Source organism: Rhinatrema bivittatum, chromosome 2 (assembly GCF_901001135.1).
Source record: "Rhinatrema bivittatum chromosome 2, aRhiBiv1.1, whole genome shotgun sequence".
Classification (NCBI taxonomy): Eukaryota; Metazoa; Chordata; class Amphibia; order Gymnophiona; family Rhinatrematidae; genus Rhinatrema; species Rhinatrema bivittatum.
In genome coordinates, this window is record NC_042616.1 from 680,963,980 (window position 1) to 680,977,737 (window position 13,758).

Sequence of the window (13,758 nt, forward strand, 5' to 3'; positions counted from 1 at the left end):
CTTTTGGCTTCCCATCCAGTGGAGAATTAGATTCAAAATTGCTTTATTGGTCCATAAGCTCTTAAACAATATCGTTGTACCTTGGAATAATTCAATATAGAGCATCTACAATCCAGTATGTTCCCTGAGATCAGCTTAGTTAGGCTTACTTGAAGTACCATAATCCCCAATTGGCTCACCCTGATGAAACTCGTGATCAAGCTTTCTCTGTTGCAGGCCCATTATACTGGAATACTCGGTTTGTTCAGATATGATCACTAACTTCAACAAAGTCCTTTAAAAAACACTTAAAACCTTCTTGTTTAAGCAAGCATTCAAAACTGACCCTTAAAGATGTATCTATATACAGCATTTAGAACATGTCATGGCAGCTTCCAGCAGCCTTACATCTTGCAGGTGAAGTTCTCTGTCTATGTGGTAAATTTGTTTCTATATTTATATGTTTTTATTGTGCATGTTTGCTATGTACCCCACCATGACTGCTAGCAGACTCATGTGAGTTATACATTTTTTTAATGCATAAATAAATAATGATGCATGTACTGGTTTGTAATAAACCTGCAGCCTGTTGATTCCCAAGCAATAATGTTGGTCTGTTGCTATATTTTGTGGTTATGCTTGTAAAAGAGGGCAAGTGCAGGGAGAGGCCAAAATCCTGGCTGCCCATGTTATAATTATTCCTTAAATATCATCTCTTCCCTACATTAAAAATAGGTGTAAATGGTTAAAGTCAAACATAAAATGAACTTGCTTTAAGAAACACTCATCCTATTTTGTGTTACAGCACAAGGGGAGCATTATGCTGTAATCAGTTCTTACTAAAATTTTCACTTCTTGAATAATCTTGTCTTTTGCAGTCCTGGCAGTGAGCCCCTTTATTCATGCTGAGCTGACCACAGTACAGTTTCCAACACCTACATGCTTTTCCGGCAAGACATAAGACATTAAACATGGAAGGTACTATTGTTAAAAAACAAAAAAGCTAGGGGGGTGGAATATTCAGGAAGGGACTTCAGTTTCAAAATGCATTCTGGCATTTTGTATGCCAGAGCTATTGGTGGATCAATATTTAGTGCTTGGAGACTGGAGCTCTGCTGGAATCACATCGGGTTTGAGTGGGGGGGGAATCTCTGGAGCCAATCTGCTTGCACAGAAGAGTGCTAATTATTCATAGGCTCCTGCCTCTGGCTCTTTCTTTTGCACAGCCCCACTCTGCTGACTCAGTGCCTTATTCAGTCTTCTCTCTCCTTCTCTCTCTCTCTTTCTCCACTGCTGTAGCTGGACCACCTTGCCTTCAGTCTCTCAGCATCCGCACATCTCACCATGGCTAAAACAGCGATGGGTAAGAGATCACGTCTCATTTTCTACCACAGGCGTATTTTGCTAAGACAAAGGGGCATTCTGCTGAATGCTGAACAGATGTTCTTATTGTTTTGAAAGAAGGGCAATGTTAAACCTTAGCTTAAGCGGAGGGCAGCTGTCTGGCGTGTTTTCTAAGCTCTTATCGCTATTATTTTGTCCAATTGCTTATTATAATGCTTTAAGCAGGTAAGTTTGACACTCATCTTTTAAAAGCCGTGCTTTGTTTATTTTAAAAACTGCTCATTAGCAGCGGAAAAGCTGAAAGTAATGATTTGGAAAAATAAAAAAACAGAGGTAAAAATATGCCTTAAAGGAAACGGTTCAGTGTCCCTTATATACTTCAGAAATTATTTGCATGTAAGGATGCCTAAAGAGGAAAATTTGCAGAATTCTACCTGGTATAGTTCATAATGTCTTATATGTAGTGCTGAGGACCAGTGGTATTTTGTTTTAAAAGGGATAATAAAATATATATTCTTCATTTGCTTATTGCAAGGACACGGATGCCGGTTTCTTTGTGTGATCGTAAGTGCAGAGCTGGGCGTTCATACAGCGAATGCACCTGCATAGCTCTATGACACAGAATACAACACAATGCAGACAGACCCCACCCAGCTGGCTCTCGTCGTCTTTCTCACAGACAGCACACTGGGGAGTCCTCACCCAGTTTAAACCAGCCATTTACCTTTACCTGTTTGGCTCTCTCAGAAAAATTAAATAAGCTTTAAGGAAATTAGGAATACAAAAATGCCTTTCAAAGCTTCAGCTGGCAAAGCCTAAGTCTTCCATGAAAGCTGACCACTTAGCAGTAAATGGTATCTTACATATATATTCTCTTATTTGTCAGTTAAACCACTAGCATTTGCTGTGACCACTATAAAGCTTCCAAAGATTTATGTCTGGTTTTATTTTAACTAATTCAGGCATACCATAACCACATCCCTGGCCACCGCCTATGGATCCCGATAGCTCTTCCTTTCTCTTCCCTCCCACCGCAATCTCCTAGATTCCTGGAAGTTAACAATATGCAGATTTTTTTGTAAATGTCCATCCACCCCCACCCCCCTCCCAACCCATACACACACGCCCTATGGTGATTCTCTGAAGCAAGTAGCTGCATGTGCCATTCCCCCGCCCCAGGAGTTTGATTTCCTTTCATGTTAAATGTTCATGTCTAATATTATCTTTATCTTTGATGGAGAAAGATTGCAGGCAAGATTGCCAGTTTCAGTTCTAGGAAAGCAGCCATTGCTGCATCGTCAAACTGCTGGGCATGTGAGACACGCCATGTGGGCTCGCCCTTCTGTGCTATACAAGGGAAGATCCGATAACGTTATTTTTTGTACAGTGCTTTTACTTTATGGAGAATTAACGTCATCGAGACTGAAATGAGAAGGCTTCTCTGAGGAGTTTTCATTTCCTATTTGTATCTTATAATCAACTGCTTCTGGTGAGAGTGGGTGAAATAAGAAGGGATTTGCAGTACAGTATCTGAGGCATAAATGGATTTTTCTCTGCGCTCCTCCTCCACTGCACGCTTTTCAAAGCTTTGAATCAACCAGTGTCCTTTGTGAAGGAGCCAGACGTTTGCAGATGATCAGGGTGGAGCACTCTTTGCCCGTTATTCTTTTCGTTTTTATTTTAAATTTCTAAACCTGAAAGTCTAAATCGATGTGCCAGAGAATGGATTTCCGAAGCAAGGCTTCACAGATATTTATTATTAAAACTCAAATTAATTCTTCACTACACCCATTAGAAACAAGGAACTGCTTCTTTTGGGAATTTCATGTTTAAAATTCTTGAGCCTTTCTTCAAAATTTGCATAAGGTGTCATGAGTTTAGTTTTAAAGCTTACCGTGCTGATATTGCATTCTGCTTTTTAAAATGCTACATCATCTGTAAGAAACTGCTGCCCCTGGCATCACTGCTGCTGGACAAAGGCAAAAGGCAACTATATATGCAAATAGATGGAGGCAAGAGTTATGGGAGTAGAGCCAGCCCTGCAGTGCTCGGTGCCATCCCCTCCCCATTGCAGCAATCTGGTAATCAGTATTGATAATTTGTAGTCAGCTGGAGACTGATCACTGCAGAAGGCCCCTGTTAGGAATTCTGACTCCAAAGAGGGAAGGGATCTTCACTGTTTGGTTAATGAATTCACAGTGGAGCAGGCAATCTAAAGGTTTTCTGTAGCAGAAAAAGTGGCAAAGAATATTAAATGAATCCATAGGCAAATCATTTAATTTTTCACGTAAGCTTATTCGTTAGGTCCAAATTCCTTGTCTCTCTGTAAATATGAATCTATAGACACAAAAAAAGGGTTGAAATGTGTCCCCTTTTTGTGTCTGTTCCCATTGATTCCATATTTACATGCCTGCATTTCTCTGCAAATTAATTTAAAAAGGGTAACTAGAAATGTGCAAGAAATGTATTGTTAGTCGGGGGAAAAAAGCATTACCTTATATTATTTTCTTGTTTGCTAATCTTTATTCTTGCACGCCTTGTTAATGCGTAAGAGCTATCAGAGCTACATAAAAAATATTTAAATGGGCTTTTGGCTTGTTTAAAATTATGAGTTATACTTGAATATTTTCCACTTTTTAAAGAATATGAAATGTTCTACCTTTCCTAATGGAAAAAGTAGATTATTTTTTCTAGCAGGCTAGCTGCACACAATTGTGCTGTAAAGGAACATGTGCTCTGCCTCCATTGTGCTGCATTGCTTCATTCTGAAACTATTACTAAGGTCATATCTCTTCAATAACAAATGCGGTCAGGTCTTTAACATAAACAAAATAGGAGTTTCAAGGTTCTAAATGTTGTATGAAAAGTGACTGTTTAAATTCCCTTCATTCAGGCAGAGATGTTGCTACTGTGGAGGAGCCACTAACATACTGGATTAGTAAAAGAGCTATGGGGAGAGACATTAGAGTAAGCAATATGCTTTCCTTACTCAATATTCTGTTTCATTCAGCCACTTTTCGTGGTAGAAAACCTCAAACCTGTAAAGAGTATTGAATTCTGTGATAGTACATGAAGAAATCTGCAATTATATTAAGGAAGTTTCCATTTAATAATAATTTATGACATTCCTTGGCTAACAAAATTGTCTTCTCAAGTTTCCATTTGTTTCTTTATGTAAATAAGTAAACATCTTATAATTAAAAGATATTTTTCTGCCTGAGGTCCATTTTCAACCATAAATAGTTGATAGATTCATAGAACAATCTCCCAGTGGAAGTAGTGGAGACAAGGGCATGAGACAAGCAGAGGAGATCTCTAAGGGAGTGGTAGGCATTGTATAGCTGAGCATTTTTGTGGATTGGGCAGAAAAGATGGGCTGTATGGTCTTTTTTTCTACTGTCATGTTTCTGTGTTTAAAAGTGGATAATGCCTGAACTGACCAGAAACAGTTTATCATCCTTAATCATTAAGATTACCCAAGAAGTCTAATGTTAATTACTCATTAGGTTCCTCAGTCATATGCTTATGAAACACAGTCCTGCAATAATTCTGATATCAAATGCTGAAATGGGGCATTGCTGAATGAATTATGCAGGTTATTGAGGACTTGATTCCCCTAAATTCAAGAACAGGAAAATAATTTGACATAATGTTAATCACTGGCTTTCGCAATTAAAGATACTGAAATCTAAAGTTATAAATTGTTTCTCAGGAAAGTCACATAACCCCCTTTATGTGCTTTTACACTTCAAAGTCCGAGGAAGAACAATTTTCAAAGGCATCTAGCCACAGATGCAAAGTGAACAGGTACATTTGTACTGTGGTCTTTGGCTAACATGAATTTTCAATAAAAATTAGCTTGTAAGTCTATAGCCAGGGGACAATATGTTCCCCTGGCAAAATTTCAAAATTGCCCCAGTAATGCATTATCAGCTTCCTTAAAGTATGCATGGGCCTGGTTATCCCTTTTCAGACAGGAAAAGTCATTCTTCTGACATCATCAATAAATGACTCTGGTTGGAGGTAACAAAATGTGTATGTTAGGAATATGATGTTTGTTTGAACTAAAGGAAAGAATTTTTTAAAAATCTATTTCCATACTTCAGTTGCCACCCTACCTTATTCAAACATTCTGAAAATCACTCATGTACCCTAACTCCTCAGGAAATAATAGGGAAAATCAGCAAAGAAAAGAAAAATTTAAATATCTACACTTTTAGAAGAAAAATACAATTCTATATTTAAAAAAATGTGTAGAGATATGGAAATGGCAGGAATACATAAAAGGCACAAAAAAAATTATTTAATCCTCTCTGGACACTTTTGCCCTCACTACTTGATCAGCAGCACTACTGTACATCAGAAAGTTACTTTCCCTTCATACACAATAAATCACAGCTGTAGATACCACTACGAATCCTGAGTGCAGAATACTGGCAATTAATTTTATCCTTGAGAGTCCAGTTTGAACATCTGCTTAAACAGGAAAGCTCTAAGTGTTTTTTTAAATGATTGTGTCGAGGTCACGGACCGTTTCTGCCCAGAGAGTTGGCCTGCAATGGAAAAGGCTCAATTACAAGTTTTGTGGAGCCAATCAGGAGAAGGGTGCTTCCAGTAAGCTTTGTTGGGCCAATCTCAAGGACTGTACTGGATTGCAAATATGTAATATGAATGAATCCAATGTTATTTAAAAGCTTTGGATAAGCATAGCAAATTTGAATTTAATTCTTCATTGAATGGGAAGCCAATGGAGAGGAAAAAGGATAGGTGTAATGTATCATGCACTCTGGTCCTGGTTAGCATTCAGGCCGCAGCACTCTACATCATTTGCAGGACTCTCAATTAATCTTAGATGAATGAAGACCACATTGCAGTAGTCAATGTCTGAAAAAACAAGAGACTCTGAAGGATGATGCAGAAATCCAAGGCAAGATTACTATAAAAGGATGACACCAAGATTCTGTACCTGAGATAAACTTTGTAATTCATATCCCTCAAAATTGAAAATCAAATCTTCATCAGACAGAGGAAAGCCACTTGGAATAATAACTTTTGTCTTATTTATTTAGGGGTTTCTTATATACCGAGGCACGTTTGCAAAACATCACCTCGGTTCACAATGTAACATAACTTAGCAACAGGCTTTACAATAATAACATTAACAGGTAGGGGTTAACAAGGGCAGGAGATGATAATACGAGAAATATATACAAATGTACAAGTTGATTTTAACAATTAGGTTAAATAAAGCAATAAGGATAATTAGCAGGGTTAAGTAATAGATGGAGGGGGAAGAAGGGGAGGAAACCTAGAGTGGGTGGGGGATAAGGAATAGGCGAGGGTCAGATGGGGTAGGGAGAGAAAATAGACGGTGCGAGGGTCAGGTGGGCGGTCGGTTGGTGGTCAGATGGGTGGTCATGTCATGGGTGGTCATGGTCATTATCTAAATTCAGCATGCACCAAACTAGACAAATTAGCCAAGGGGAGTAAGGTTAAGGGAATGTGGAAAGAAGACACCCAAAGCATTCTCAGACTTACAATTAATTGAGGAAGGGGCCTATGCTATAGAAGCATTTTGACACTTCATCTCTCTCATATATAGTATGGTCCAGGACTGGGAAAAACTAAGTATCGGATCATATGGGCACCTAAAATTCAAAACCTGGTACCAGTGGAGGAGCTGGGTTGGGGCCAGTAGCGCAGTACTTGTGGGTCAGTACCTGGGCCAGTAGAGTAATGGCTGTCAATCCAGGGTTGAAGGGCACAAAGATAGCCTGGGAGGTGCAGGAACAGCCAGGAACAGTGGTTAAGAAAGCAGCAATATCCTGGGAGGAACAGCTGTGGCCTAGGGCCAGGGTCAAGAGAAGCAGTGGTGTTCCAGGGCTAGAAACATCAGAAAGCAATGGGATCAGAAGCAGTGGCTGGGCTGCAGAAGAAAGACAGAAGTGGGAGAAAGAGGCTGATGGACAGAGAAAAAAGGTAGGATGGGAAGAGATAGGGGAGAGCAAAAATGCCAAAAGAAGAAGCAAAAGATAGATTTAAAAGACAAACATAGTAAAATAAAAGCTATAAAGAATGTTTTCCTCCTGCTGCCCATGTTTTCTAAAAACGTTCCCAGCCCTGGTATGGTCATACTAACTGTACTAGGTAATTATTGGCAACTGTGGCATCCACAAAGGAGCAGATGAGACATCACACCAAAGACAATTTAATGGCACTTGTTTCTTTTGTCACTCTTGAGTTCCTCTTGAAGACACTAGGAAAAGACTTTTTCAAACTCAGCTTTTTCAAATATGCTGTGTCACCAAATTGTCTTCTGCCTACAGCTAGATATCAGCAAAAATGTTCATGAAACAGGAAAGTCACTCACTTATATGATAACAGAATAGTTTAATGGGTGAAAATCTTCAAATCACAAATCAAGAGGGGGATCTGGGGGTGGTAGCATCTGATGATTTCAAGGTAGCCAAACAGGTGGAGAAGGTGATGGCAAAAGCCAGAAAGATGTTTGGTGCATAAGGAGAGGAATGGTCAACAGAAAAAAGGGAGGTGATATTGCCCCTGTATAGATCCCTGGTGAGGTTTCATTAGGAATACTGTGTACAATTTTCAAAACTGTACAATTAAAAGAATAGAGTCAGTCCAGAAGGTGTCTACTAAAATGGTCAATGGTTTTTGTTGTAAAACATATATGGACAGATTTAAAGTTCTAAATATGTATAGCCTAGAGGAAAATCAGGATAGGGGAAATAAGATAGAGACATTTAAATACCACCAAGGTATCAATGCACAGGTGTTGGGCCTCTTTGAATGGAAAGGAGGCTCTGGAACATGGAATAATGGGGTGAGAACGTGAACAGGGGCAAACTAAAGAATAATCTAAGAAAATATTTCTTAACAAAGAGAATCGTGGGTACCTGAAACAGTCAGCCAGTAGACCTGGCCAACAAGGGCAGTATCTGAATTCAATAAAGCATGGGACAAGTACATGGGGTGTCTGAAGGAGTGATAGGGATTATAGAGATGGGTAGATTAGATAGATTGTACAGTCTTTTTCTACCATCATGTTTCTCATTTTCATATGCACACAATATGATTCTAACATTGACAGGCCAAGCAGGTATAAAATGAGATCACATTTCCTACTCTTCTTGTATTTAAAAAAAACAAAACTTTATTGATGTCTATTTTGGTATCAGCTATGTAAAATGGACAGGTACCCTTTAGATCACTTTGTTGTACCCCCTTGATGCCATGGGAAGGCCTCTCATTTCACACCTGTTTGACTGATCTGTATCACTGGCAGCAACTGGGCTAAATGTGACTGGCAATTTAAGACCAAGTTTGCCCCCTACCTCCAGCTGATGCTCAGGGACCACCATCTGCACACTGAGTAGAAACTCTAGAGAGTTTTCCTATCCACCTACGTAAGTACTATTCTTCTCATAGTTACAAGATCTAATTCCAAACAAAATATAAGGGGAGGAATTGGGTACAGTTGATGTGCCCTGCCTGTGCATATTTGCATTGATTGTCAGTGATTAGAATTAATAGTTATAGCATATGCTACTATTAAATAATTGCATGTTGACTGAAATGTTTTCCAGCTTTTGTTATTCAGACCAACGCTGAGCATATTAGGATTGTGTTCCTGATGCAGGGGAGCTGCTAGTACTGCAGGAGTGGCTGCAGAAGAATCCAGGTGGGTACTTCATGCCCAGATGTCAGTTTTCCCACTCCATGAACAGCCAGACAATGAATACCTTTCCTTTTGTATTACAAATAATAGCATGGTTACACGTCTCGTGCTGGAAGTGTAAATTCATATCCTATATGTTCATGGCATGTGCTCAAATGACAACAAGGCACGTCCTATCTGTGTTTCATGCATGTGAGTGTGCTAGGATTATCACATGATTATATTATTTGTCTGTTGCTGTACCATCCATAATACATACACTTAGGTGGCATTCTATGTGGTTAGGAAGAGTTTAAGGATGGCTTCAATATTTATGCTCTTAATATGGTGTTTCTCTTCTCATGTCTGTGGTTGCAGGAGCAGCAGCAGCTGGAGGATGAAGATTGGAGGAACTCCAAACCATACAGCTCCAGAAGGTCCAGCAAGGAAGGAAAGGGATTGTTATATCACATCTGGGATGAAAAACTGTCAACAAAAAGACAGATAATTCCAAAGGAGCAGACAAGCGTGTAACACTGCCTATGGTAGGGTTTTCAGCATATCCACAATGAATATGCATGAGATCCATTTACATATAATGGAGGCAGTGCATGCCAATGCATCTCATGAATATTTAGTGTCCATATCTTGAAAATCCAACCAATGCGCAGCACACAAGGAAAAAGAGTTACCGTACCTTCCCTTGACCTAGTCCACAAGCCAGATTCTAAATTAAAATTGGGTCCAGGCTGAGGACAGAGAAAACAGGCTAAAGTCTAGTCAAGACAGAGTGCAGGACCAGGCAGGGGTGGACACAAGCAAGAACAAGGCAAACACAAATAGGAACCAATGCTGGGAAACCATGAACAGACCCAAATAAAACAAGGGTTTTGAAAACAGGAGTGCAGATACAAATCCAAACAGAACAAAGGCTGGAAACAGAAGGCCTGGAACAGAGCCAGATGCTAGTAAATATGAGACTGGAAACAGAAACCAAGAACACGTTCAGAATGGCTTGTTGACCTGTTCTACCAGCCAGATTTATAGGCTGATGAGGAAGTTAAATATATAAACCCAATCATGGCAGGATCAATTGCAGACAGAGGATAGTTCTAAAGGCAAACTTCCAGGAGAAGTGGTGCACATTAAGTACTAAATAACTGAATGAGCTCAACAGGAAGAACATTCAAATAGAAAGCTACAGGGCATCAGTTCAAGACTGAAGCAGCTGTACAAGTGGCTCCACTATAGCCTACACTATCACATCTTCTCAACCTGCAATGGCGTGGCTGAAGATTTTCATTTTTCTTTTTCTTTTCCTGTAAATTAAAGATTTTTACTGTATACATACCTAATATGTGTTATTTGTCCATATATGATCATTTTTGTTGAAAAGATATGAATGATAATTTTAAATGTAGATGTATGTGGTATAAAGGAAGACTATGAGTGGCATATACTGTATGTTCATTAGAATGTGAAATAGAGAATTTATTGTATGTAGCAGTGTAATGTGGAGCTATAAGTGATCAGTATGAATGATGTTTGATAATGTAGTATTGCTAAATGACAATAGTATCTGTGTCCTCTGATTGACATAAAGTCATGGAGAACCTTTCTGCTATACATGTGCTGCTGTATGTTAGATATGATGAAAAATGGATATGTGGAAAAGCATTTCCATGTATGTAGAACATAGTAACATAGTGATGATGGCAGATAAAGACCAAATGGTCCATCCAGCCTGCCCAGCAAGTTGCTTATGTTAGTAATTTCCAGTCTGTGCAAGTTACCCCCGTGCCTTCTGTTAAGGGTAGAAACTACTGCTCTGTGGAGGTTATCCCTGTGCCTAGAGCCAGTGCAAGGGTATTAGGTGCCCTAGACGAACCTTCTGCCTTGCACCCATCCTCCTCCCACCTGCCTGGTCCAGGCCCAGCCTCAACTTCATTCTCTCAGACAGGGCCCCTCTCTTACACACACTTAGGTTCCTTGTCTCATTCACACACTCATAGGCTCCCTCCCTCCCTCTCACTAACACCATTGATCTCGTGTACATATCCAATCCCTCTCACACCCACACACACACACAAACAGAGGGTCCGCTTGTGATCCACTGCTTCTCTTGGCCATGAGTTGGATGGGCATGACTCATGGCCCCCCGAATGTCTGCTTTTCTCGGCCATGAGCAGGATGGGTGTTGCTTGCACCCACTGAGTCTCTGCTGCTTATGGCCCACTGAGTCTCTACTCTTGGCTGCAAGCGGGATAGGCTCTCCTTGCAGCCCGTCGAGTCTCTACTCCTCTCGTCCATGAGATAGACTCCTCTCACAGTCTATCTCATGGGGCTGCTCTTTGCCACCCCCTATTGGCTGGTACCTTAGGCAATAGCCTACTTCACCTATTGGGGGGCACCGGCCATGCCTGTGCCTTCTGTTAAAGATAGTAACTTCCGCTCATTTCAAGTCTGAGTGTGTGTTGAGTGTATGAGAGAGGGTTTAAAGTCAACAATGAGAGGAAAAAGAGGGTTAGGATAATAGAAGATAAATTATTTGAAAGCTATCTAGGTTAATATAGTAATGAAGGCAAAGCATATCAAAGCCATTTTTGATAACAAGCGCTGTGAGTCCAAGCAGCAAACTTTTAAAATTCAACTTTGCATAGGAAACATTAGAAAGTATTGAAAGTAGGAGTAAGGGACTGCCTCGGTGCCTAAAGATGGTGCTATGTACTACCATGCAGACTTTCCCATTTCAATCCCCAAGTTGTTTTTTCCGCTCCCTTGGCGTCTGGGGCTAGGGATGCTATGGAGGCTGTATTTACAGCTCCTGGGAGGGGGGAGAGTTTTGATCATTGCTTAAGGGTGACACCTGGTGCCTAGATTCAGGGCCCATGATGTAGGATTCTGAAGCAGTCCTGGGGCATGCAGCCCATCCCAAAATTATCACTGGAATGACCAAACTAAGAGGCCAGCCAATGGGGTAGATTTTAAAAGAAGCGCGATCAGCCTACTTTTGCTTGCGCATCAGACTCAAGCAAAAGTACGCTGGATTTTAGTAGATACGCGCGGAGCCGCGCGTATCCACTAAAATCCTGGATCGGCGCGCGCAAGGCTATCGATTTTGTATAGCCTGCGCGCGCCGAGCCGCGCTGCCTCCCCCCGTTCCCTCCAAGGCTGCTCCGAAATCGGAGCGGCCTCGGAGGGAACTTTCCTTTGCCCTCCCCTCACCTTACCCTCCCTTCCCCTACCTAACCCACCCACCCGGCCCTGTCTACACCCCCCCCCTTACCTTTGTCGGGGGATTTACGCCTCCCGGAGGGAGACGTAAATCCCCGCGCGCCAGCGGGCCTGCTGCGCGCCGGGCCGCGACCTGGGGGCGGGTACGGAGGGCGCGGCCACGCCCCGGGCCGTAGCCACGCCCCCGTACCCGCCCCCAAAACGCTGCCGACACGCCCCCGGAACGCCGCGACGACCGGGCCCGCCCCCCGACACGCCCCCGACACGCCCCCCCTCCGAGAACCCCGGGACTTACGCGAGTCCCGGGGCTCTGCGCGCGCCGAGAGGCCTATGTAAAATAGGCTTCCCGGCGCGCAGGGCCCTGCTCGCGTAAATCCGCCCGGTTTTGGGCGGATTTACGCGAGCAGGGCTCTGAAAATCCGCCCCAATATGTTTACCACAGGTAAGCATCCATTTTGTGAATGTGAACATTTGCATCTATGGCAAAACTTTGCACAAAATGTGACACACATTGCCATAACCAGGAACTTCATGCATTCACAGCTGTGACACCATGTGGAAAATTTGCAAGCAGATAACCCTGTCCAGGGTTAAAGGGACCATGTGGCCCCATAAAGTAAAAGGGCCTATGTCGTGGGCCAGAGGCCCCCATCTTGATCCCCTTAATCACCTTGGAGAAGGCAAAAGGTACAATAGTGGTGTGACTTTTGAAGCCCCACCCCCTTGTTGCCCTTTTTTAAAAAGTTTGAAAACAAAATCTGCCCCCTCTGCATATCCCCCTCAACACTCTCCAAACTTCCCTAATAGCTTGGGGAGGGTCTTCCTGGGATAGGAGCGATGTCCAGTCATGCCTTTCCAGCTGTCATTTTCAAAATGGCACCATCTGACAGGCTCACCCTATTCACTCCCTTGCACATGAAAAGCCTGTTACCACTGCTCTTTTTGGCCCACCAGAGAGAGTCTTCTGTTTTGGGGGGGGCCTCACACAGGTCATGAAACCTCCTTTAAGATTGCATGACACTTTGCATGAAACACTGTTCACCCTTCCCCACCTCCCCAGGCTGCTAAAAACATATTTTTCACAAAGTCTTTTTCGTGCCCATTTTCACAATTTCCTTTCAGTGATCTGCTTTTCCTGATTTTGCATTTCAGCAGCTCTTCATGTGGGATTTAAATAAACTTTCATGCAAAGCAGACCATGCAAAAGTTTACTGTGCTATCTGTTTTTTTGTTTGTTTTTTTTTGGCTCATTTTTATTGCAACAGGTTTTTAAAAAAAAAAAAAAACAAACTGCGTCAAATCCCAAGTTTTTAATCATTTTTACACATTGCTTGGCATTTCGTGAAATGTTTTGTGCAAAAAACATTTTGCAAAAAAGTTTGCAATTTAATACAACAGCCTCTAAGTGTGCTGTGCCTGGGGGGAGGGGGGAAGGGAGATATAAAATAAGGGAAAACTCTCCCAGTGATTATAAATGAAGGCTCATGGCACCAGGATCTCTGTACTCGTTCTCATTGAGCTGG

General features: G+C 41.7%; 1 protein-coding gene across 1 annotated transcript in view; it reads left to right on the forward strand.

Moving 5' to 3' along the window:
* Positions 1–1,216: 1,216 nt before the first annotated feature.
* STMN2 (stathmin 2) overlaps positions 1,217–13,758 on the forward strand; it is a 179,442-nt gene continuing 166,900 nt past the window's right edge. Inside the window, exon 1 of the mRNA XM_029591525.1 lies at positions 1,217–1,342. Within this exon, the coding sequence (XP_029447385.1) occupies positions 1,324–1,342 (19 nt within the window). The 5' untranslated portion in view covers positions 1,217–1,323. The remainder of the gene's footprint in view (positions 1,343–13,758) is intronic.